At 39.0% G+C, this 24693-nt stretch overlaps 1 protein-coding gene across 4 annotated transcripts in view; it reads right to left on the reverse strand.

The window, feature by feature from the left end:
- Positions 1-24693, reverse strand: part of LOC122549069 (coiled-coil domain-containing protein 178) — a 388456-nt gene that overhangs the window by 225090 nt on the left and 138673 nt on the right. For all 4 annotated transcript variants that reach the window (XM_043688277.1, XM_043688275.1, XM_043688278.1 and 1 more), the window contains 3 exons: positions 22038-22151; positions 12255-12400; positions 10080-10239 (listed from right to left, as the gene is read on the reverse strand). In XM_043688277.1, the coding sequence (XP_043544212.1) occupies positions 10080-10239; positions 12255-12400; positions 22038-22151 (420 nt within the window). The remainder of the gene's footprint in view (positions 1-10079; positions 10240-12254; positions 12401-22037; positions 22152-24693) is intronic.

The raw sequence follows: 24693 nt of genomic DNA on the forward strand, positions 1-24693 counted from the left end.
TCTGTCAACCAGCTTACTATCCAACTCAATACACTACATTTCAATCCCACGTGTTTTAATTTTGCACGCTTATCTCTTAAGTGGAACTTTGTCAAAGACTCCTGAAAGTCCAAATAAACACATTCCCTTGCTTCCTCTCATCAACTCCATGGGTTACATCTTTAAAGAATTCCAGTGGATTTGTTAAACATATTTTCCTTTATGCATCCATGCTGACTGCCAGAATCCTGCCACTGTTTACCAAGTGCTCAACTATTAAGTCTGTTATAATGGACTCTAGCATTTTTCCCACTACCAACATCAGGCTGACTGGTCTATAGTTTCCAGTTTTTCTCTGTTTCCCTTTTTAAATAGACAGATTACTTAGTTAACCTCCCATCTGTCTGAACTATTCCAGAATCTGTAGAATACTGGAAGGTACAATGCATACATTATTTCTAAGTCCACTTTCTTATGTACTGTGGGATGTAGATTATCAGAGAGAAATAACCACCTACAAGTTTTCCTTCAAGTCACATATCATCCTGCATTAGAAATATATCACTAATCATTAACTATCACTGGATCAAAATTCCAGAATTTCTTCTACAACAGCAATGTAGGTGCACCTATTCTAAATGTACTGCAGCAATTCAAGAAGACAGCTCACCAGCACCTGCTCAAGGGCAATTAGTGATGGGCAATAATTACTAGCCCAGCCACTGATGACCATATCCCCTAAATATTGTGTATGATCAACTAACAGCTGAAAGTTAAGGAGTCACATTCCATTTGGTTGCAGGATATCTTGTAAAGCGCTGTGTATGCAATGAATGAGAGGAACCCTGCAATACTTGCAAAGCTGCGTGCTCAGACAATCTGTTGCTGTCTGGCATGGTAGTATTCAGCTCTCTTTGAATAGATAGTGTCGTGACTCTTTGCACAATAGTGAAAGGTAATCTGTGGGATACTGCAAGTATCTCTGGATGCAATCTTACTGAAGCTCAGCCATATCACAAGTTGTTCCTTATTCTGGTCAGATAGATTGCTCCTTGAGAACCAATGTGTGACTTTCTTCTTATCCCTCATTTTCCTTTTTCACAAGTTTGTCTTGGTATGCATCACCTCTGCACATTTTCATAGTCAGTATAATTATTCAAAAGTGAATGTTGACAATTGCACCCATGTCTGGGAGCACGTGCGTACAGGAGCTTTAAGTTCAGGATCAAGTTCTTAGCATATGCTAGCATGCTCTGTGTTTAGCAATTCTGAGGAACACCAGACAGTACCAAATAATAGCAATAGACAGAATAAAGCAATCAACAGCTAACCTGAAAGTAGATGATGGCCATTTTATTTAAGCGAGTGCTGATTGGGAATACGGGGTCGGGGAAGTGGTGTGAGGATGGGAGATATATTGGTCTCTACTGCCAATGAATGTATGTTCAGCTCTTCGTGACTAAGATATGGCTGATCAGTATCATGATCTGCCTTATCTGCATCTTTCCCACGAATGCCCAATGTACATGTGTGAACGCCACCAACAACATGTCATTCAATGAAACCTGAACTGGTAATATGAGCGAACTTCATTTTCAGCCTCTAAGGCTGGTTTGGTCTCCAAATAATAAGCACTGTGCAAAAGAATTTTTAAACTATGTCAGGATCCCCTACAACCTTAACTGATATTAGAGACAGGATTATGGGTTTAATTCATTATTAGATTTTTAACTAGTGAAATGCAGTCCAAATAGGAAGAAGATTTTCACTAAAAGATAGATACATTTTAAAAAATGTTCTTGTCGGCTATTTGGACTGCATTTCACTAGTTAAAAATCTAATAATGAATTAAATTGGTGGTAACAAACATTTGCAGTGAACCAAAAATTAATGCAACAAGTATTTGCATCCTCAGATTTTTAAATCTGATTTATATATTGATTAGATTTTTCTAAAATGAGCACCTGACAATGTAGCAATGACAATTTCCATTTCAGTTTCATTTTATAATTTCTTAAGTGTTTGAAGTTAAAACCATATCATACTACTTTCACTGAACATTACCACTGAAAAAAAAATTATTACTATCTTAAAAATCCATTCCGTATTTAGAAGATTTTTTATTTTATCCATTACACAACTGCATCCATATTATGCAGTACCAGGATTCCTGTGGTATTTGTTAAATTTGTTATATATCCTTTTACATCAAAACTGAGTAACATACTTTGTAAGTACAGGACTCTGGTGTTAGCATGCTTTAACTATAGAATTGCTCAGTCTCAAATCTTTTGCACTTCAATAACCCACTTAAAGTTGTTGCACAGAGATATCTGGTGGATTGAGCTTCACTGCCTCTTCATCTTTTGAACTAATGTATTCTTGATCACCGTTTAATGAAACTATATACCACATGGAGTTTCCACATTAGATAAGCAATGTGAGTCTCTCATCAAGCAAGTAGCTGTGGCTGTTAGTAATCTTTCAGATTCAGAGTTTGAGACTAGCAGGCTTCCTGATTTAAATAAACCCTTTTTAACTATAAAAAATTGACATGACATGATTGCTAAAAAAAACATTTTAAATTTTTATGTTACTAAGTATTGTAGTTGCTGTGAAAAAGCAAAACATGCATTGAAAATATAAAACATTAACTGGTCACTGAGGGGATCCAATTTACAGCCTGTGGAGACAACTCACATGGCTCACTGACACTGGCATTATCAGGTTTGTGGAGGGCACTCACCACAGCTAAATGCCATAAGGCAACAGAGATTTTCTACTGATGCAAATAAAGATATTTATTCCTCAACCACAGTTTAATCTACAGTCAACCCTGTTTACCACTTATTTGTATCTATGGATAAGTCTATGCTCAGAAACAGAAAACACTTCTTACTTTATAAAAGAATGTAATTAACCCTTTAAAGACTGAAATATTAATGTGAATGTAAAGAAACGTACAGAATTACCACGGTTTTGTTTATTCAGAAATTTTATGAAATTTTCCACAACAGAAAAAAAAAAATAATTTGACTGCTGTTATGTTAGAATGTTGAATTGGCTAAGACCTCAGATTTCAACAGTGACTAACAGCCACACTCCACTGTCCTTACCTTATGGATTTCACTAGCTTAGTTGAGTTTTTTGGAAGGATAAAGGACTGTCATACACATCAAGCAAGTTGCCTTCTGAATCAATCATGACTCAACTATGTATATGTTATAAGGGTTCAAAAAAGGATCAAGAAAGGGGGGAATAAATAAGAAATTATAGATGTAATATAACAACAAATAACTAAAGTCTTCAGTATTTTCACAATGGTTTCCGAATAATCCACCCCAGGTAGAGGACTCTCAGGATCAGATAGGAAAAAAACTGGCAGAATCCAATTAGGGACAGATTAATGAGATTTCAGACAGATTCAGGAAAGAGGTCCGAAGAGACCTATCTCAAAGCTAGGTGCATCGTGTGGCATCTTTTATGCTTTTGCTGAGTGGCAAGGTGAGTTTCTCACCAGGCAGTAGCAAGTTGCTAATTCAGGAAGTTAAATGCCTTATTAATGTCACAGCTCTACTTACTAATATTCAGCTTGTCTAATCAAATGTGTCAAATGAGAATCTCAACATGGAAATCAAAGTGGGTAGCTAGTGATTTCAGCTCACTGCTTGCTCTGAAGGACCTCCATATTGCTTAGGACCAAATGACAACTCAGAGCACGGTCCATGGGAATCAGCTATAAGCACCCCTTGACCACATATGCTGGTGTCAGACATTTGCTAAACCCTCAAGATCACCATAGCAACTCTGCGATACACTTGAAGGCCATTTATGAAGCATAGACTTGCATTGTGGGGCACACCAGTGACTAGCATTCAGTAGCATTTGGTGTTTAGACAAAGCTAAAGGCTATTAGTACTGTATTGTACTACAGTATGCTTGTGTTGTTTTGTGCAGACATACAAGTTACTTGTCATGCTTGTCAGTAAGAATTTGAGGTGGTGGGATGTATGGCACACTGAGATGTCAGGTTGACACTTAGAGTAGGTGCAAGCTGCTTGTTCAGCAAGCACACTGCATGCTTATTCAACCAATTGTCAATGTTTGTAACTGGGTGAGCTCTTGTCCTAAATTCAGCCATCTTTGTGAAAGGATCTGTCAGTCACGGTGTCCCAGTATGCTCAGTCATGAGCAACGTCCTCACTCAGTGCAGGGTTTTGCCCACAGTCAGTTGTCACCTGGATTGGTCACAGTCAAATGATCTGTCAAACTGCAGTCTGGAACAAGGAATGGTCATTCCTGTGGGGCCATCAGAAGCAGTAATCAGGGGAATTGTGGTTCAACAGTTAGGGAACTGCAAATCCAGTAATCAGACATCTAATGTGTTATGTCCGGGGACTGCTTGTTGAACATAAAGATTTGAGGTGAATACAGCCCTAGGAGTGGTCTGTTGATCATTAAGAGAGAGGTCTGTAGGGGCAGCAGGCAATCACTGTCTCACTTAGACGGGCAAAAACATGGGCTCCACGTGTATTGGATATTAGGACAGTAAAAAGGCACATATATGAAGCATGCATTTGCAAACTCCAATGACATTTCATGTCAATATTTCTTCACACATGTGCAATTGATGCAGAACAAATGTATGTTGGTGTCAATTGTTGGTCAAAGGTGGATTACACCATATCATTGGTGATAGCCAAATTAATATTGTCATTTCAGAGATGCAAGAGTTGGCAACATTAACTTAAAAGGAGGTGAATGCAAGGCAAAAGTATCTCATCATTAGGGACATTTCCATCAGTGCTATGCTGCATGTCAATACTGTAGTACAATGCAGTACTGAGAGCCTTTAGCTCTAGCTGAAACACCAAAGCCTTTCAATGCTGGCTGCTAATGTATCCTGCAATGCATGTCTATGTTTTATGAAAGTCCTTCAGGTGTATCACAGAGGTGCTGTGATGATTATGAGGGTTTGGCAAATATCTGATGCCAATGTGCATGGTCAAGGGGCTCATGCGGATGGGAAAGATTGCTGCTACATAAATCATGGATGATGATGGACTCTAATGAATGTAGTGGGATAGCTTTATGGGAGTGCATCTGGGATGGGAAAGGTTCTGAGCACAGTAAATATTCCTTTTTGGTTGCTATTCCTTGGTCACTCAACCGGTATGGCACTTTCACCTAGTTAGTACACGTGATTCGACCAGGACCATTGTCGAATAGACAGTAGGACTTCTGAATGTGCAGTCCCATATTGTGAAGCAACCTGAGAGAAGGACCTCCAGTATAGTCTGGACAGTGTTGTACCATCCTGATTTTGCATAATTGAAGCACACAATGAGGTGATGTGATATATGTTGAAGAGTTGGGGAATGGGAGCAGTCATTCAGGGAGAACGGATAATGACATTAAGCTGGGGAAACTCTCTTTATAGATGACAGAGCTCAACTGCATTGGACCCTATAAAGTTGACAGGGACTGATCAAAACTCAATTCCCAAGCATGATGCAAAAGATCATCAGGATTAAGATGCCAGGGGAATCCAGAGAAGATTTATAAGAATGATCCCAGAGATGAAGGGCTTGTCACATGAGGCGTGTTGAGGACTCTGGGTCTGCACTCGGTAGAGTTTAGAAGTGAGAGGGACATTTCATTGAAAGTTTGGAAGCATGCTAGTAAAGCAAAGTGATCTAAGATTAATTTAAATATCCTTCAGAACATTTTGTGGGTAACGAGACCCTGTCAGATCCATTAGAGCTTTGTCAAACTAATTTAATTCACGATGGGACTTATGTAGATTCTCATTCTGATTTTTCAACTTACTTAAAAGCCCTTCTCTTTACTTTTTTGCTGTAAAGTTTGCCTACAATCAGGAACCCAGCAACTTAAGTATAGCTGTTGTTCATTTCTATACATTCATGCTCAAATATAATCTTGTGCATTCTAACTGTTAGCAAAATAATTGCTATACTGTCAATAAAAAGTATATGTTAACTGTGATTAAAAAAGGGTCAGTTGTGACACTGCTGAATAAATACTCAAACTGTTGGTACTAACTACTTTTATTTGCAGACTGTCTAGAAGATTTCCCATCAAAGAAATGTAAATGCAACACTAATGAAATGTAATTGCTACAAAGTAAAGTGCTTACTCCTGTCAGGGGACCATCTAGTGTTCAGTTGACAATACGCATTTACCACACATATTACTTTGACAGGATTGACGAGGGGATTGCTCTCATTGTCTGATGTTAGCATATCATTGCTGAACATGTGGTTGTACAGAATGCCAGATGCATTTTGATCCTGCATAAACATATATATTTTTAATCAGTCTATTCAGACATGTCATGGCACACATCCATGATAGGTGAGACTTCATCAGTCTTCTAGTCCAGAGGTGGGGACACTACATAAGACCTCACTTATTATGATAAGAACCCATTTTTATCCCATGTATACTATTTGCTGAATCTCAAATATTCAATGTATTGCACAATTAAGTAAGTGCTGGGTGTAGACAATCGCCTTTAGAAGTAGCCTGTATAGACTGACATTGTTGGAGGATTTCAGGACAGGCATATTTTTGCTCTATGGCCAGATTGGTTGAAAAAAAAGGAAGGAATATTACCTGGGCTTCTCAAAAGTCTCCTCATGGTCAAAGCTGGAATGTGCATAAGAGCACATTGTTTGCCTCTCAGTAAAGGACAGCAATATTACACTTAAATTATGCATCCTATACAATTAAGTATATAATTTGTACATAAGTTTATTTTTCTATACAAAATTGTAATTTGACTGTTTAAAGACATTTAATTAATTTAAACAAAGAAGGACCACTATTATTTTGTTATTGGTTAATTCTATGATGTCATCACTTCAATACTTTAATATTCACAACCTGGACTATTTATTCTTTGCAATACTGGACTAGAGATTGGTCCACAATCATTCATATTGTAACTTTTCGCTTTTACATTTTATTTTTGCTTTGCTTTTTGATTTTAAAAGATCTGTATTAAACCTGTGTTGATTTCTTACAGAAATATTAGGTGTAAATCAATGTCCAGAAAGTAAGTGCGATTGTGCTTTAAGTCAAGTAATTAATCAATTATCTAATCAGTACTAATAAGTGGAATTGATCAGACTCCCCCAGGAAATTTGCATGTTGGCCAAAACTGACCACATTTAAGCTGTTGTTATGTCTGAACTATTACGTTTCCTTAAATTCCCTGTCGCACAAAATAAAATTGTTTCCCATTTGATTACCCCTGAAATACAAGCCAGGACAATAAATGAACTTAGACATGCCATGGACAACTATAGAATGGAGTCAGGAGATGGAGATGAACAGTACAACTTAATGAAACTTGCAAACAGTTAACCCAACTCCCCAACCACTCGATGCATATCACTCAGATGCTAGGAGGGGTGTGGCCCAGCATTGGCAGGCCTCAGGGCCCGTAGTACTCACTGTGAGTCTGCTGTCCGGTAAGATTTTCTTAAAATTTCACCGTTGAAGAGTCACTTATTCTGAAATTTGAAAAATCCAAATTTTGAAAACCAGCTAGTCCTGAGCTTTTAGGATTGAAGGATTGTGCACCTGTATATGTTGACAGTGCTTCACAGACCAGCTCTGGGACACCTGCACCCACCAACCCCACTGCCCCGTGGCTGAACACTTCAACTCCCCCCACGCAATCTGTCAAGGACATGCAGGTCCTGGGCCTCCTCCACCACTAAACCATTAACACTCAACGCCTGGAGGAGGAAGGCTTCATATTCCGCCTTGTGACTCTGCAGCCACACAGGATAAATGTGGATTTCAACAGCTTCTTCATTTCCCCTACTCCTCACATTATCCCAGTCCCCCCCCTCCCATTTATCTCTCAGCACCGACTCACAAGTCTCATTCCTGATGAAGGACTTTTGCTGAAAAGTTGATTCTCCTGTTCCTTGAATGTTGCCTGACCTGCTGTGCTTTTCTAGCACTACACTCTTGATTATTTAAAATGACCTTGTGATATGAGATCACATTCTAAAGCATATGCAAGTCTAATGTTTGTAAATCAGGGATCCCCTGAATATTTTATCATCCTTCCATTTTGTAGTAAACCTCTATTTTACTGTTAAAGCAAAATCTGCAGATTTGAGTGTTCAAGTTTTCTGTGAGAGACCACTTCGATAAAACCAAATATCAATTCGTCAAAGAACTCTAATAAGTTCATTCAGCATGATGTATCTTTCACAAAACCATTTTGATTCTGTCTAAATATTTTGACTTTTCCTAACTGCCCGGATATAATCCCTTTAATAATCTTTCTGTTACAGATGTTAAGCTAACTGGCCATAAGTTACTTGCTTTCTGTTTCTTACCATTTTGAATAAGTGAGTTACCTTAGGCATTTTCCCAGCTAACGTAATCGTCTCCACATTCGCAGTATGGTTCAGGTGTAGACTATTCAAATGATACAGCCCCATCTTTTCCCCATACTGGTGCCACTACCCAAAAAACCAGAACCTATTTGTCCCACATATTCATTTGTATTTGACTTTGCCATTCTAACTTGCAGTGGCTCATGCAATAATCCAATGATTATTACCTCTAATGTCTTGCTTCAGTATTTGATGCCTAGCTCCACATACTGAATATGCAGAATGTGTTTCCTTGTTTGCCTATATCATTGGCAACTAGATGGGGGATCATGACTAGATGCTGCCCCTCCCACTAGATATTCCTCTCTAGCCATGAGAGATTACCCTAATACTGGCAATGGGTTGGAGACATAGCCCTCTGGACTCTTGCTGTTTACTCCAGAATGCAGTGCCAAATCCCCTCACTGTATTGTTTCCAATACTTACTTCCTTGCCCATTTGAATGGCTTCTTCTATCATAGTTCCATTGTCAGTTAGCTTATCGAATCAGCAACCCTCCCTCTCATCCAAACAAGCTGAAAGCACCTTCAATGTGGGAGTTTCCTGTGCTCCTGCTCTTTGCATTCTGTTGTCTGCCTTCCCTATATTCACACCCTCCTGTCCCTGACCACTAACTGAATTAGACAACACTAAATTGTTACTGCCTTATGCAGCAATAAAGCATCTGGGTGACTTTCCTCTACCCTATTTGAGTGGCAGTATCTGTAGCTTCGCCTCCGGTCAAACTCTCAGCCAAGATCCTGCAGCTGTCAATATTTACTACTATGGTATTTGCCTGAGATGGTACCAGTGTCCAGGATCTCCTGCATTCTGTAATTGCAACACATTATCTGTCCTTCTATGTTTACTTTATCTTAAGTAATTAACTATGTTCTTAATTAATTGTTAAATTAACATCTCAAAGTTTTATACTTAAGTACTTAACCCTTAATAATGCAATAAACCTTACTGGTAAGAGTAAAATAAATAATGGGATGACTAGTTTTCAGTTCCCTCTATTATTATGTCCTAATTAATTATAAGTACTTAAAATTTAAATATTTTCTTTACAAAACTAGCAATCCATTCAGTACCTAACAGTAGTTACACTCAGCGACATCACTTGGTATCACTGTTTGATTTTTCTTTTGCAAGCCAGTGCCCTTCTGAGGTTGCATTTGGCAGACCCCATTTTCTATTGATATTGACTTGACAGTAAGGGCTGGGACCTGGGGCTAGATCTCAGTTTATTATTTCCCTGTTTAAAAATTACAACACCAGGTGTTTCTTTCCCTGTTTCTGTTGATTCCCTTCCAGATCCACCTCTGCTTTCTTCCTTGTTGCTGCCTTTCTTCATGATATTTCTTTCTAATAAAATAATAATTTCTTCTTTCTATTGTATCATTTACCATTGTTTAGTAATTATTTTAAAAATTACTGCTTTAGTATAATATTTGGTATTGAGTCACACATTTCTGTTTCCTCCAGGGTACAACTCTGAATTCAAATGAGAGCCTGCAGAGATTCTTGACTTACAGGACTTTAAAGTTACCAGTCAATGAAATACTTGAACAGGTAAAAAATATAAATCCCAAAATTCCAAAAATTGTCTTTAATTTCAAGGAAGTCAGTCCAAATGGAACAACTGAAGAATGTAATCATTTTGTGTTCTGTACTTACCCTAACTTCTTGACGTTTATCTTTTCGATCATTAATCAATTTCCAATGCTCCTCTTCCAAATGTGTCTTTCTTTTAATAGCTACATCAAGGTCCTCCTTTAGTTTAGAAATGAAGTTTTCAGCATTGTTTTGCTTGAACTCAGCTGCTTCGAGCATTGGTCTTAAAAGAAAGGAAACACAAATATTGCTAACACCTAAAACCGGGAATGGTGGGACCGATGTATGAGAGATTTGCTACGTTAGGATTGTTTTCACTGGAGTTAAGATGAATGAGCAGGGATCTTATAGAGACTTATAAAATTCGAACATGACTAGATGGGGGGGGAAGGATGTTCCTGATGGTGGGTGTACCCAGACCCAGCGGTCAAAGTCTGAGGATTTGGAGTGGACCATTTAGGACGTAGATGAGGAGACATTTCTTCATCCACAGAGTGGTGAGCCTGTGGAATTCATTACCACAGGAAGTAGTTGATGCCAAAGCATTGAATGTATTCGAGAGACGGCTAGATTTACTACTTGGGGAGAATGGGATCAAAAGTTGTGCGGAGTTGGACAATCAGCCATGATCGTAATGAAAGGCAGTGGAGGCTCGAAGTGCTGAATGGCTTCCTCTTGCGCCTATCTTCTATGTTTCTGTGTTTCATAGAATTGTTTAAAGCACAGGAAGTGGTGATTCTGCTAAGCCATAGGACCTTAGCAGTTCCACAACCAGAGGTTCAGACCAAAGAACTTTAGTTCTGGGTCAAGACTGATAGGGACAATAAAGTAACTAAGATCACTGTGGACAAACCCAGAAGATGGGTATATGAGACAAGGCTAAAGGATTTGCCAAACAAAAGTGCCAAATGATTGATCCTATTTGATCTCCTCTTAATCATCAGATAATGTCACGGAAATATTCATAACATTGTTCCATTGAGTATCACTTATTTGCCAACAGTCTAATCAATAATGATGAGCTTGATTCTGACAATATTAGCCACTTCCTGACCTCTACATAACCACCATTTAGACTTAAATGCAAGAACTGAAATCTAGGGGAGAGGTACAGGTATTAGTAGCTGCCGACAATATCAAGTCAGTATCCAAATGGCAATGGCACAAAGGAGCTGACGCATAATTGAGGTCAATCAAAAAATTACTGTCTGTTCGGACACAAAAGAAAATTATCATGGCTATTGGACACCAATTATTGCAGGCAAGGGATGATGTTGTGAAAGTAATTAAAAGCTGTTTCTTTTGTTGTTTTAGCAATAAACTTTCTTCCATTTTAATGTTGTGAATTTGCTATTTACTAATGATCTTACGTTAAGTGCAAATCATAACTACTCTGATAATGGATCAGCTCAAGCCAGCCTACAACAGTACCTGGAAAACATTCAGACTTGAGCTAACACACAGAAACTAACATTTATGCTACTTTGTGCAGGGAAATGACTATCACCATCAAGACAACTCCCAACTATCTTTACATTCACTGGGATCTGCATCAATATTCTGGGGCTTAGCATTGAGCAGAAGTTTAAACATACAGCCATGTCAATACAGTGGCAATAAGAACATAACAGAGATTCGGTATGATCCGATGAGTGAATGTACAAGGTTCACATCTAAAATGTGATGGAGTACTTGTTTGAACGATACAGAAGCAATGAAACTCAATGTTTTACATAGTTCAAATCAAAGGAATCTACTACTTGATTAGCCTTAACAGTTTTCCTGATGGATTCGCTGAAATCCCCACATGCTTTTAATCCTACCCAATGGAAACTTAGATGTGGATGGGATAATGGTCCTTATGCCAACTCATCATCAATTTTGAGTGTTGTAACCCTGCATACAGGTAAATACGCCTCCCTTTGTTTGAGAAACGTTCCACTAAGTTTCCACAATGCACACAACTTCAAAAAATGAATCGAAAACAAATATTAGCTGTGTGACATAAATTTCATCTGCAAAGCAATCTATCTGTGGAAGAAAACATTTTTGAATGAATATTGATCATAAAATGTGTCAGTTTAATTTAAATTGAATGTACTAATGAAAAAATTAAGAATAATTTTCTATCCCTCATTTAGGAGTATAAGAATTAGCATAAGTTTCCTTTTTTCGGACATTGACAAAATAAAAAAATTACAATTATTAAATATCAATCAGAGCTTGATAATTTCTTACCGCAAACCCAGAATGCTATTTTTGTATTTTTCAATCTCATTCAATAATCTATTTCTTAAGGTTTGCTTCTGAAGAAAATGTTCCCGTATAACCTCAATTTGCTTGAGGGTATCGTTAAGCTGATTGAAGCTGTCGGAATATTCTTTCTGCAATAAAGTAACAAAAATTAACAGCATTAATATATTGGCAAAATAAGCAACACAACATCCTTGCCTGACAGATGAGATTTTTTTATAATATAATACTAGAAATGAGATGCAGCACAATCTACCTTTATATTAAAAAGTGTAGAATTATTTTGACATTAAAAGGGAAAAACTTGGCTCTTTTTCATTGCTGAAAAGAAAAATGAAAGTGTGCTTGGCAGGGCTAGCACAACAGTATTAAATGCCCAAAGTGAACTTTCAGCCTTGCGTCAACCTCCCACCATAATTAACTTTTGAAAATGAATATAGTGCATTACTGTGAATAAAAATTATATATTCATCATTACAAATATATTTTACATGACAAAGGAAACTATTAGGATACTGACTGCACATTCTAATTATACTACAAATTTCACAGGATGAAAGAAAAATTGAACATTGTAGTGTATAATAGGATTTAATACACGATGCTGCTGCAACAGTTATTAAGTACGTTTACGTGCAATTTCCACAATTAAAAACATAACAATTGAGTAGTTTTGGCCAACTTATGTTATTTGATATTGTTTACTGCTTCACAGTTTTGGAATAGGCATGTAGAAGTTTCTAAAACTGTCACAAAAATAAAAGGAAGAAAAACATGAAACTTTGGGAAAGACTTCAATGTAAACACTTGGTATAGTTGATGTATATCACTTAATCTAGAACTCCTAACAAAACTGTTGAAGATTGACTGCTTATATTTGTAATTGCATGAATAGTTCATTTGTGTTTTTTACAGATAGCAAAAACAAGCACAAACAAAATTAGTAGAGGCTGCAGTTCACCCCACAATATGAATCAAATGCTGATATGATCAATGACCTGTCTACAGACCTTATTATTTGCTGCATCCGTTCTCTCATCTGGTGGGACCATGTGTTAATTAGGTACTGTCTGACCTGTAGTGCCCAACACAGTTGAACTCAGTGGTGCACAAGGAGAGATCTTTCATCCTCAAGGTCTTTGTCCTTCTGCTTAGAAGGCAGCACGTTACCCCAGTCTCTCAGCATTCATCACATCGCTTTGTGTCTGCTCAAATTGTGCAGAATACAGGATACCAGGATGATGCAGAATGTGCACCAACTTGGCTGAAGTGCTGCACCAGTTGAGTGACCAATACTGTACTCCAAACCACTTCACATCCCAGATCTAGCACAATTATTTGTATTCATTGCATTCAAAAGTCCATCATTACACCAACATATCACACGATGAATTGATAGTACCCCTGTCATAGGTAAGCTTCACATAAGCAGTTATGGTAGAGTCAAAAAGTCATACAGTGTAAAAACTGGCTCTTCTTATGAAGAGAACACATCCTGAGTAATTGTGTAGTTTTGTAAATTTGGAGCACTAATGGAATTTGGTGCAGAGGGGAAGAGATGCTTTTGGTTTTTTGGTTTAAAGCACAAACAACATAATCAACAACAGTCAGCATGGTTTTGTTAAGGGGACGTCATATCTGAACAACTTGATGGGATTTTTCTAAGAGGTGACCAGGCGTACAGATGAGGGCAATGCATTCAATGCTGTCTACTTGGACTTCAAAAATAAGTTTTTTAAGGTCCCAAATGGGAGAACTGAACATAAAGATAAGAGTGCAAGGAATCCAAGTAAGTTTGGCAAATTGGATACAGAATTGGCAGAGTGGCAAAAAGCAGAGGTTGATGGTTGAAGGGTATTTGTGTGACTGGAAGGCTGTATCAAAGAAGTTCCATAGAGATGAGTGTTGGGACGGTTAATGTTTTTAGTATTGAATGTAGAATGGTTGATCAGTAAGTTCGCGGATGATATGGGTTGGTAAATAATGCGGAAGAAAGCTTTAGATTATAAGAGGATATAGAGAGACTGCTCAGTGTCAAATGGAATTCAATGCTGCTAAGTGTGAGGTGATGCAAGGGAATATATGATGAACCATAGAACCCTGAGAAGCACCAAGCACCCAGTTGTGCATGTCTACCAATCCCTTAAGGAGACAGTAAGGACTGCAGCTGCAGAAAACATTGACTTTCCAGTTCCTCAGATGTTGTCTGACCTGCTGTGCTTTTACAGCTTCACTGGAAATCTAATCATCTAACCATCTAATCTATTGACCTGTAAGTTAGCAGAACAGGTAGATTAAGTGGTTAAGACGACATATGGAATACTTGTCTTTAATAGGTGAGGCATAGAGTTTAAAATCATGGAGATTAAACTGGAACAGTAAAAATATTAGTTTGGCTATATCTAAGAGTACTGTGTGCAGTTCTGGAATCCGTATTATAGTGGGAATGTGATTGCCTTGGGGAGAGTGCAGAGGGGATGTACCAGCTTGTTGCCTGTGCTGGAGAGTTTATGTTATGAAGAGACACTGGGGTTGTTTTCATTGTTAGATTAGATTAGATTAGATTACTTACAGTGTGGAAACAGGCCCTTCGGCCCAACAAGTCCACACCGACCCGCCGAAGCGCAACCCACCCATACCCCTACATTTACCCCTTACCTAACACTGCGGGCAATTTAGCATGGCCAATTCACCTGACCTGCACATCATTGGACTGTGGGAGGAAACCAGAGCACCCGGAGGAAACCCACGCAGACACGGGGAGAACGTGCAAACTCCACACAGTCAGTCGCCTGAGGCGGGAAATGAACCCGGGTCTCTGGCGCTATGAGGCAGCAGTGCTAACCACTGTGCCACCGTGCCACCCACAATGTCAGAATTGTAATGTCAGAAAACCCATCAATGAGCATTTTTCATCATAGTAGGCCTGACTTATTGACTAACTTTGTTTGGGAGAATTTATAATTCAGGTCAAATAGTGTCAAAGTTTGAACAAGTTAAATCTAAACTGTTACAATATTTTTCTAAAACTTCACTACATGCTGAGATTAGAGTAGATAGATCAGATTTCACAGTGTACGTTTTTCATTGTGTGCAGTAAACTTTGTGAAAACATGACAAATCATCAGGAGAATGAGTCAAGGAAGTCAGCCAAATCTAACTTAATGGTATTGGTTATTCCCAAAACAGATAAACAAGGAACATCTGAAAGTGCTAAAAATCTAGAATTAAAACAAAAAGTTTTCAAAATTTATATATATCAGTCCTCATCTGTAAAGAAAGAAAGAGTTAACTTATGAATAGACATCTTCATCAGAACTAAAGAACTGAAAAATAACCAAACTTCTCAGTGACGTTGAAAAGGATATGATAGACACAACACATCTTTAAAGCAGAGTGGATGACCTGCAAACTAAAGATTAGAATATTGTCAAATGATATGAAAGGTCATCTCAGTAATTGTCTTTGAAAGGGTATGAAAGAGAAAACAAATATGCAAGAACAAAGATGAGCTGAACATGGAAGAGACACATTCAAGGAAAAGTCAAGAAAATGGGCAAAAGGGAAGACAAAACCTAGTATCTAGTATCTTTAAGAGGAGGAATTGTTGAACAAGATGGACTTTCAAATAATTAGAATAAACTGGGCTAAAAGATATTTAATTATATTTATTAACCTAAAAAAAAATCCTGTCTATCAAACATATATTTGACCAAATCACAAGAGCCTTATACTGACTTAAATGGCTTGGTCCCTCCCTCACACATAACGGAAGGAATTTTGACAGGTAGACTGGCCATTTTGGGCATGTGAGAAGAGTTCAATGCCTTCAACTTCTGGATGTTACTGTGGGTGGGTAGTTGTGGGGGTGGGGAGGAAGGCGGGGTAGGAGGTGGTGGTAGTGGCTAAATGGTGAGTGGGGAAAATGTCATGTAATTTAAATAGTCTAATAGGTGATTAAGTACTATATTACCAATGATTCTGGCTGTAACTGCCAGCTTATAGATTTCTGTAAATTGTCATCAAGACCACCTTGGTGAGTGCACAGTGAAGTATGATTAACATATTGGGAAATCTTTGATTGGTGAAACTGAAGAAATCCAGAGATTGTTGAGTGAAATTTGCTATTCACAGCACTCCTTTTCAGAGCTTTCAGTGCTTGGCAAATGATTGCTATCATCTTGGAATTTACTTCATCCATTTGGCATACCTTCAGCTGCAATTCCCTGCTCTCTGTTTTCACCACAACAACGAAGCAGCTCGTGTAATCCAGATAAACAATAAGAAATTCAGCACTAGGAACACCAATAGCACTAGCAACAGTAAACCGAACAGCCGCAATGCCAAGAATAGCACAGCAATAGCAGCATTTTCCTCAGCCTCATGCGACGGGGCAGAGTAGATGGAGGCAGAGATCCAACTTTAAGATGCTCACCCAAGATGGTGGTGGCAGAACAGGCAGCAATCGGACTCTTGAACCCAGGTCTCGTCCATTCTGCCTGTTTTTCTTTTTTTCTTCTTTTCTCGTTTTTGTTTTTTTTCCCTTTTTTAGTTATTTAGTGTCTTTTTACTTATTTTCTAGAGAGAACTCAATTGTGGAGGGAGTGGGGCAGCAATGGAGCATGGCAGCGTCTGGGGCCCAGTGCAAGACCAAATGGCAGTCAATGGCGAGCTCAGGCAGGACTTCACCCAGCACGGCTGAAAGCATGCCCTGCACGGGGGAGAGTGAGCCCTCATGGGGAAAGTGCAGCATGGATTGACGGCAGACCCATGGCTTACGAAAGGACTGTAATGTTTAACTTTTAACTTTATTTCTTTATTTTTCTACTTTATACTAAGAAGAACTGTAGTGATGAACTTTTTAATTTATTTGTTTATTTTACTATCTTTGTGTCTAAGATTTTGTACCTAAAATCCTTTGTTAAGATGGTGTAAGAGTGGCGACATTTTGTACACTTTTCACTGTAATGCTGTACTTGAGTACATGTTAGAATAAAACATAAATCTAAATCTAAAATCTAAATCTAAATCCCAAGCAGATGAGATCCCAACACTGGGTTTACAGGCAAAGGATCAGCTTTCTCAACATGCCTGTGCATTAGTGCTTCTGAATCAGCAGCAAACTTACCATTAAAAATGGAGCATTGCAACCATCCTCCCCATTCCTGTGCTTATTAAGACCAAAAATTCCATGCATACTTTTCTCATTCACATTAGGGTCACATTAATTGGAAATCTTTTTGACAGCTCCACAATACCAGTGTGTACAAACTCTCTAATTGGCCAGAGAACACATAAGCAATGTTCTAAGATTTTAGCTCAATTAAACAAAATGGAGGAAACCTGTTGTGGAGCCCAATGTTTTCTAGACATGTTATATCCTGTCATTTCACAGGGTACCACTAATTTAAAATACCATCCAGTGTCTATTCTGAACCTATTATGTATCCAGCAAGCTGGGCACTTTTCTGCAAGTGTATCTGCTTTCTATCCCAATTATAATGAAACCCTAACAAACCGCTACAACACTGCATCAGAAAACAAAGAGATTTGTGAGCACTTTGGGAGAAATCAGTGAATGGGTATTAATTCCTTAAGAAAATTGCTCAATTCTCACTTTTATGAACAGAACCTCAACTTATGAATCACAACATCATTACATCAAGCAGCTCTCCAGGACTGAAGGCAAAATCTAATTTGACACTGAGACAGTACTACATTGTCAGAGATTCTGGCTTTCAGATGAAATGTTAAATGGATCAGTCAGTATGTATGCATTTAAAAGACTATATGGCCTGGATTTTACAATGGCCAGAAAGCCATTACTTCAATGTAGATAAGAGTTGTTCATATAGACCCTATAGAATCATAGAATATTCTGAAAGAATTGCCCCAGAAGTTTAATTTTTCATTGGGCAATTCCTCTACACTGGGAACTCTATAGAAGACTCTACTTATCTCTGAGAAAACAGAGACTTCTGATGATATTAAGTAAATAGTTAGTCAGGAAAAGTTAAGACTATTCAATACATGGTCCACTTATACCCCAGACCTTAAGCTGACAAAGCCCTGGTCCTGAACCCCTTTCCCCCACCTCCACGCCCAACACCCCATGCATGCCCCATTCCTCTATTGTTAGATGGACCAGACTCTGCCTTCCCCCATTCTGCATCAACTGCCACTTTCTCACGACCCTGCAGCCAAAACCCCTTTCCCAACCCCACACATGTCCTCTTCCTTCCTGCCATACGTACAGCTGACCTCCATCACCCTCTACGCCCCCATTCCACACCCAAATCACTTATCCCACCATCAGATACAACTTCCATTTCCCCACAATTCTCCAAACCAGATGATACCCTACCTACCTAGCACCCTCCCCTCTAACGGTCTACCATCTTAATCCCAGGTGCCCTACCGCTTACATAGCTGGCATCTAATTTAGATGACACAGAGCTTATCTGGCACCTACTACCCCTTGGGTATCCCACCTGTCCAGCACTCTGATATTACACTTATAATTTGACAGGAGCTGTCAACTGGCTGTCTCTATTCTGGACCTTACATGTCAGAATACACCATCTGAATGGTGTGAAGAGGTCATGGTTTGCCTTCCCCTGTCAGTTCTGCACTGCGAGAGAACTGTCAGAATGGAAGTACTGCTCCGCATTCCTGAAGTAGCCTTGATCAGAATCTCCTCTCAGAAATATGTAACTTCACCTTTTCACAAAAAAAAGCAGAATGCCAAACTGTGAGAGACTGTCACTGCTCAGAAAATCCAGTTTTGTGTCATTATTTGACTAAATGTAGAAGTGTCTCCAGTATTTGGGCCTCCACCATCCCCATCTCCAGTATTACAGCTATTGTACAACAATTCTTCAAAAGATAAACTGGATAGTTAGTTCACTGCTGTTTGTGGAACATTGTTTTCTACAAAATGGCTGCTGCTTTTACTAGTGTAATAACAGTGACTGCATTTTCAAAATAATTTACTGGCAATTAAATGTTTTGGGATATTCCGAGACAGTAAAAGGCACTACGTAAATGTATACTCAATATTTCTGCTAAGTTTGTGCTTAAAGTATCTTCTAAACTATTTCAGTTCTTCATTTTCCACGGCTGCCACTGGCAGAAAAAGAAAAAAAGCTGCATCAAGTTATGCATTAAATATCTCTGAGGGAATTCAGAGCTTTGATTTAACTTTTAATATTAAATCAGGGAATTCAGCTTCCAAAACTTCACTCTCATGGAGTGCGAAACTATCTGATTATAGCAGTTTTGTAGAATCATTCCAGATGTCAAATATTTGCTACTTATTAAGTAATCAGGGCTCAGTTCTGAGGAAGGGTCACTCTTCTCGAAACGCTAACTCTGATTTCCTTCCACAGATGCTGCCAGACCTGCTTAGCCTTTCCAGCAATTTCTGATTTTGTTGCTGAATGAAGATGTCTGCTATTGGTCTTTATTGAATAATATTACAGAAGGTCTCATACCGGTTGAACTGTTCAGGAATGGTTGTGGGTGAGGAAGCTTATTTCAAGAAGTGAAGCCTCACAATGTCCCTTTCCCTGTCCTGATGAAGCGTCATGCCCAAAACATTAACTCTCCTGCTCCTCGGATGCTGCCTGACCCGCTGTGCTTTTTCCAGTGACACACTTTATCGAGTCTGACTGCCCAGTATCTGCAGACCGCTCTACCTCCCTTTCACTCTATCCAGTTTAGTGTGATGGATACGTTCTCTTCCCTTCGTCTTTTATCTCTTCCTCCTCCATTTCCCAAGATAGCCTCCGGATCTTAGGAGGAAATAACTGGCTTTCACAATTGCAAGGTTACAAATGAACTATGCATACCATTACAAACATACACATGAATTCAAGTGTATCACTCTAGATCATCTCACACGAACATTGGGAGAATCATTCTCACCCTGGTTTGAAGCTCTTAGTTGTCATGAGGGAGATAACACAATTCTATCACTGCCTCATTGTTGAAGCAAAGGCTGCAAAGGCACTGCTCCAGACTCACTGTAACTTTGAAATGGAACCCTCCACCATCCCCATCCCCACCATCACCGCCACCTCCACAAGATGCTTTCTAGGTAGAGCCTTTTAAATAGACACTGTTTTTCCTATTCTTTAATGGAAAGTGAGTGTCACAGGCCTTGCCAGCATTTGTTGCTCATACATAATTGTCCTTGACAAGGTGGAGTTGAGTCATTTTCTTGAACCATTATAGTCTTGCTATTGCAGATACATGAATTTTACTTCCCCACTCTGCCAGTGAATGTCCAGCTCAGCTTGCACAGCAAATAGCATGACAACTACTGCCCCTTACCTTTTCTACATTGACTCAGGGGGAATGGGCACCACTGGCTAGACCAGCATTTATTGTCAATGCTTAATTGCACAGGAGAAGTTAGTGGTGAGTTGCATTCTCAAACATCTGCAGCCCTTAGATACAGGGACCGCCATTGATAAAAGTAGCTATAGGCCTACCGGATAATAGGACTATTGTGTCATCAGAGTCAGAAAGTGAGGAAGCAACGTGTGGTTTAACTTAGGGTCACCATGACTGAGGTGCAGGGAGAGATTGAGAATGAGAATCCTTCATGGTAACCAGTGTGAGAATTGAATCCACGCTCATGACATCATTCCTCAACACAAACCAACACTGAACTAACCAATCCACTAAAAGCATGGAGGGACACCCACAGTACTGTTGCGAAGGGAGTTCCAGGATTCTGAGCCAATGACAGTAAAGGAACAGCAAGATTGTTAAAAATCATTATGCTGTGTAACTTGAAGGAGAACTTAAAAATGGTGGTATTCCCATGCCCTTCTCCTTCTAGGTATTAGAGGTCATATGTTTGGTAAGTGTTATTGAAGGAGCCACGCTGAGTTACTGTAGTGCAATTTGTGGATGGTACATTGATGTCACTGTGCATCACTTGTTTCAGGTGGTGGATGTGGTGTCAATTATATCAGCTGCTTTGTCCCAAGCCTCTTGTGTTGTTGGAGCTGTACTTATCCAGGCAAGTGCGGAATGTTCCATCACACTCTTGATTTGTTTCTTGGAAATGGAGGCTTTAGGGAGCTAGTTACACATGACAGAATTCCAAACTTATAGCCACTTTATTTATATGGCTAATCCACTTCAGTTTCTGAGTCATGGGTAAACCCCAAGATGTTGATAGTAGGGATTCAGCAATGTCAATGGCATTAGACATCTCCTGCTGGAGATGATCATTCCCTGGCACTTCTGATCAGCCTAAGTATCGATGTTGTTGAGATCTTGCTGCATATGGACACAGAACTGGTTTAGTATCTAATGAGTTATGAATGGTGTTGAACACTGTTCAATCATCAGTGAACATCTCCATTCTGATTAGATGATAGAAGGGAGGTTATTGGTGAAAAGTCTGAATGCATGCACTGATGCTCTAGCCATGTTAGCAAATCTAATTTTTAGCCTTTCTGAGGTCAGCAAAAATCAGCAATTAATTTTCTACCCATTTTGCTTTGTTCATTCTAAATTACGTGCAAGTTCTTCAGCTTCACTCCACAACTAGAAATTGCATTTTCCTCATAAGGCTAAATCACAAATGATATTACTGAATAATCATTTAAAAAATGCTTGTCTGTTTGGTTGAAACAATTATTAAGGATTTGACAAAGCTATATCTTGGACTAACATCATTCATGTAATGATGCCATCTACTGAGCACTGTGGCAAGTGGCATGCATATATAAGTCCAGCAAATCAAGTTACCTGACCATCAATCAATTGTTGTTTCATATTGTTCTTTTCTTTTTCCTTATTGTCAGTTCTCAATTGATAGTTTCCTCTGAATTCATTTAGTTTCACACTCAACTTCAAGAATGTCTGCAAGAAATTGTAGAAGAAGTAAATTAGCTATTGGCATTTGATTGTGTATACTGTTCAGCAAACACCATTGCTTCTGCTGCATTGACAATGCACATGAAAAAGTAAAAGCAATACTTGCTTCGACATATTTTCTACTGCAATTTTTGACAAATAAAATCGTCGTCTTTCATAAAACTATCTTATCTAATGTCAAAGGGTGCAAAATATGATTCTATCCTTTTAATCAGCAGGGCAGTATAGATACACCAAATAAAAACTGCTCTTAGTTTTTTTGTTTACTTTTTTATGTGGGATCTTCCTGTTCATGTGTTCAGTTAGGATCTAGCAACAAGTAAACTGAGGATGTCTAGACATGAAGTGTGATTCTAAGGAGACCCTGCCCCCTTTCTCATTGTCAAGGCTGCATGGTGGTGACCAGTAGGTTGGTGGTTGGGGACAAGGGTGGTGAGCATGCAGGCTCAGATTTGAGGGGCAGTGTGTGTGTGGAGGTGTCAAGGATGTTGACATGAGAAAGAGTGGGCAAGGAGACTGTGTAATGTAAAGAGGGGTGAGCATTGTCAGCAGTATGGGTGAAGAGGAGAGATGAGCAATGTTGCTGTTGCCATGAGTGCTAGATTGTTTTATTCTTTACCTTATTATTGAGAACTGCACCCCTGAACAGACTGTGCACATGTTCATAATAACTCACCTCCTGACTGACCAAACAATCTGAACCAAACATGCCGCATAAATGGTGTCTACAAAAGGAGGTCAGGGGCGAGGATTTCTGCAGCGAGTAACCCATTTCCTCACTCCCCAAAGCCTGTCCACCATCTTTAAGGCACACATCAGGAATGTGATGGAATACTCCCCACTTGCCTGGATGGGTGCAGCTCCAACGATACTCAAGAAGCTTGACACCAAATAGGTCAAATCAGTCAGCTTGCTTGACACCACATCCACAAACATCCGTTCCTTCCACCACTGACGCTCAGTAGTAGCAGTATGGATTATCTACATGATGCACTGAAGAAATTCACCAAAGATCCTTAGACAGCACCTTCCAAACACACAACCTCTTCCACCTGGAAGGAAAGGGCGGTGTATATATATGGGAACATTATCACCTGCAGGTCCCTACCAAACTCACCATCTTACTTAGAAATACATCACCATTTCTTCATTGTCACTGAGTTGAAATCCTGGAATTCCCTCCCTATGACATTGTAGGCCAACCTACATCAGGTGAACTGCAGCAGTTCAAGAATGCAGTTCACCACCATCTTCTCAAGGGCAACGAGGCACGGGCAATAAATTCTGGCCAGCCAGCGATGCCCACATCCCACAAATGAATAAAAGAAAACTAAATCAAGTACTAAAAATAAAGGGCAGACAGCCAACTTATTGTATGTACAGATACTGGATGTCCATCAGTTCTGAGGTTCTAGGATTCAGGCACAAATCAGCCGACCAGAAGTTTCACTGACATTGCAAACCTCTATAGCAGTGTTTCAATGTTTGCTGCTGTTAGAAGGAGAAAGTCTGGCCCATTGTTTGTCCATGGCATTGTCAAAAAAAAAACATTTTTTAAAAATCAAAAGGACAGAACACAAGCCATGGTATCCATGCATCCATCAACAATTGCTAAATTATGAAGCTGCAAAGCTACTTATTCCAGAATTTTATAATACAACCCAGAAGTTACTGTGATATTCAGAACCACTTCATCTCTTGTACAGTAACTCATTATGGCCATGATTTTTATGGAAATAAGAAGCTTGAGGTATTCAGCTGGAATGTCTCACTGACAGTTCATACAGTTTATTTGCCAAGTCCACTTCAAGAAGGCCAGCTCCTGAAAGCATCTTGGTTGTTGGCTGGCTGTTTCTAACCTGGCCACTTGTGCAGTTTTATGCATTTAGTCTCCAGAAATTGAGTGAAAATATTCACTTCATCCAAAGCAATTTCTTTAAAATTATGGTAATCCACACAAATTCAGGAGGTTCTCTATGGCTGCAGTTGCTCAAAATGAAAATTCCAAATAACCAGGATCTATTGATTTTAGAATAATTTCTATCAATTAGAAAGTAGCAAATTTAAACATCACACAACATCAGGTTATAGACCGATAGGTTTATTTGGAAGCACTAGCTTTCTAGGCATTGTTCTTTCATCGGGTGGTTGTAGAGTATAAGGTCGTAAGACATAGAATTTATAGCAAAAGGGTTACAGTGTCATGCTGTAAATTCTGTGTCTTATGATTTTATACTCCACAACCACCTGATGAAGGAGCAGCGCTTCGAAAGGTAGTGCTTCCAAATAAACCTGTTGGACTATAACCTGGTGTTGTGTGATTTTTAACTTTGTACACCCCAGTCCAACACCAGCACCCCAAATCAAAAGAAGCAAATATGTTACTTTAAGAAAGGAGCTAGAGAGAAAATAGAGAACTGCAGACCTGTTAGCCTTATATCATCAGTAGTAGGGAAAATTCTAGAATCTATTACAATGGATAGGATAAATTAACACTTGTTTTTTATTGATCTAATTGAGCATAGTC

Source organism: Chiloscyllium plagiosum, chromosome 4 (assembly GCF_004010195.1).
Source record: "Chiloscyllium plagiosum isolate BGI_BamShark_2017 chromosome 4, ASM401019v2, whole genome shotgun sequence".
Classification (NCBI taxonomy): Eukaryota; Metazoa; Chordata; class Chondrichthyes; order Orectolobiformes; family Hemiscylliidae; genus Chiloscyllium; species Chiloscyllium plagiosum.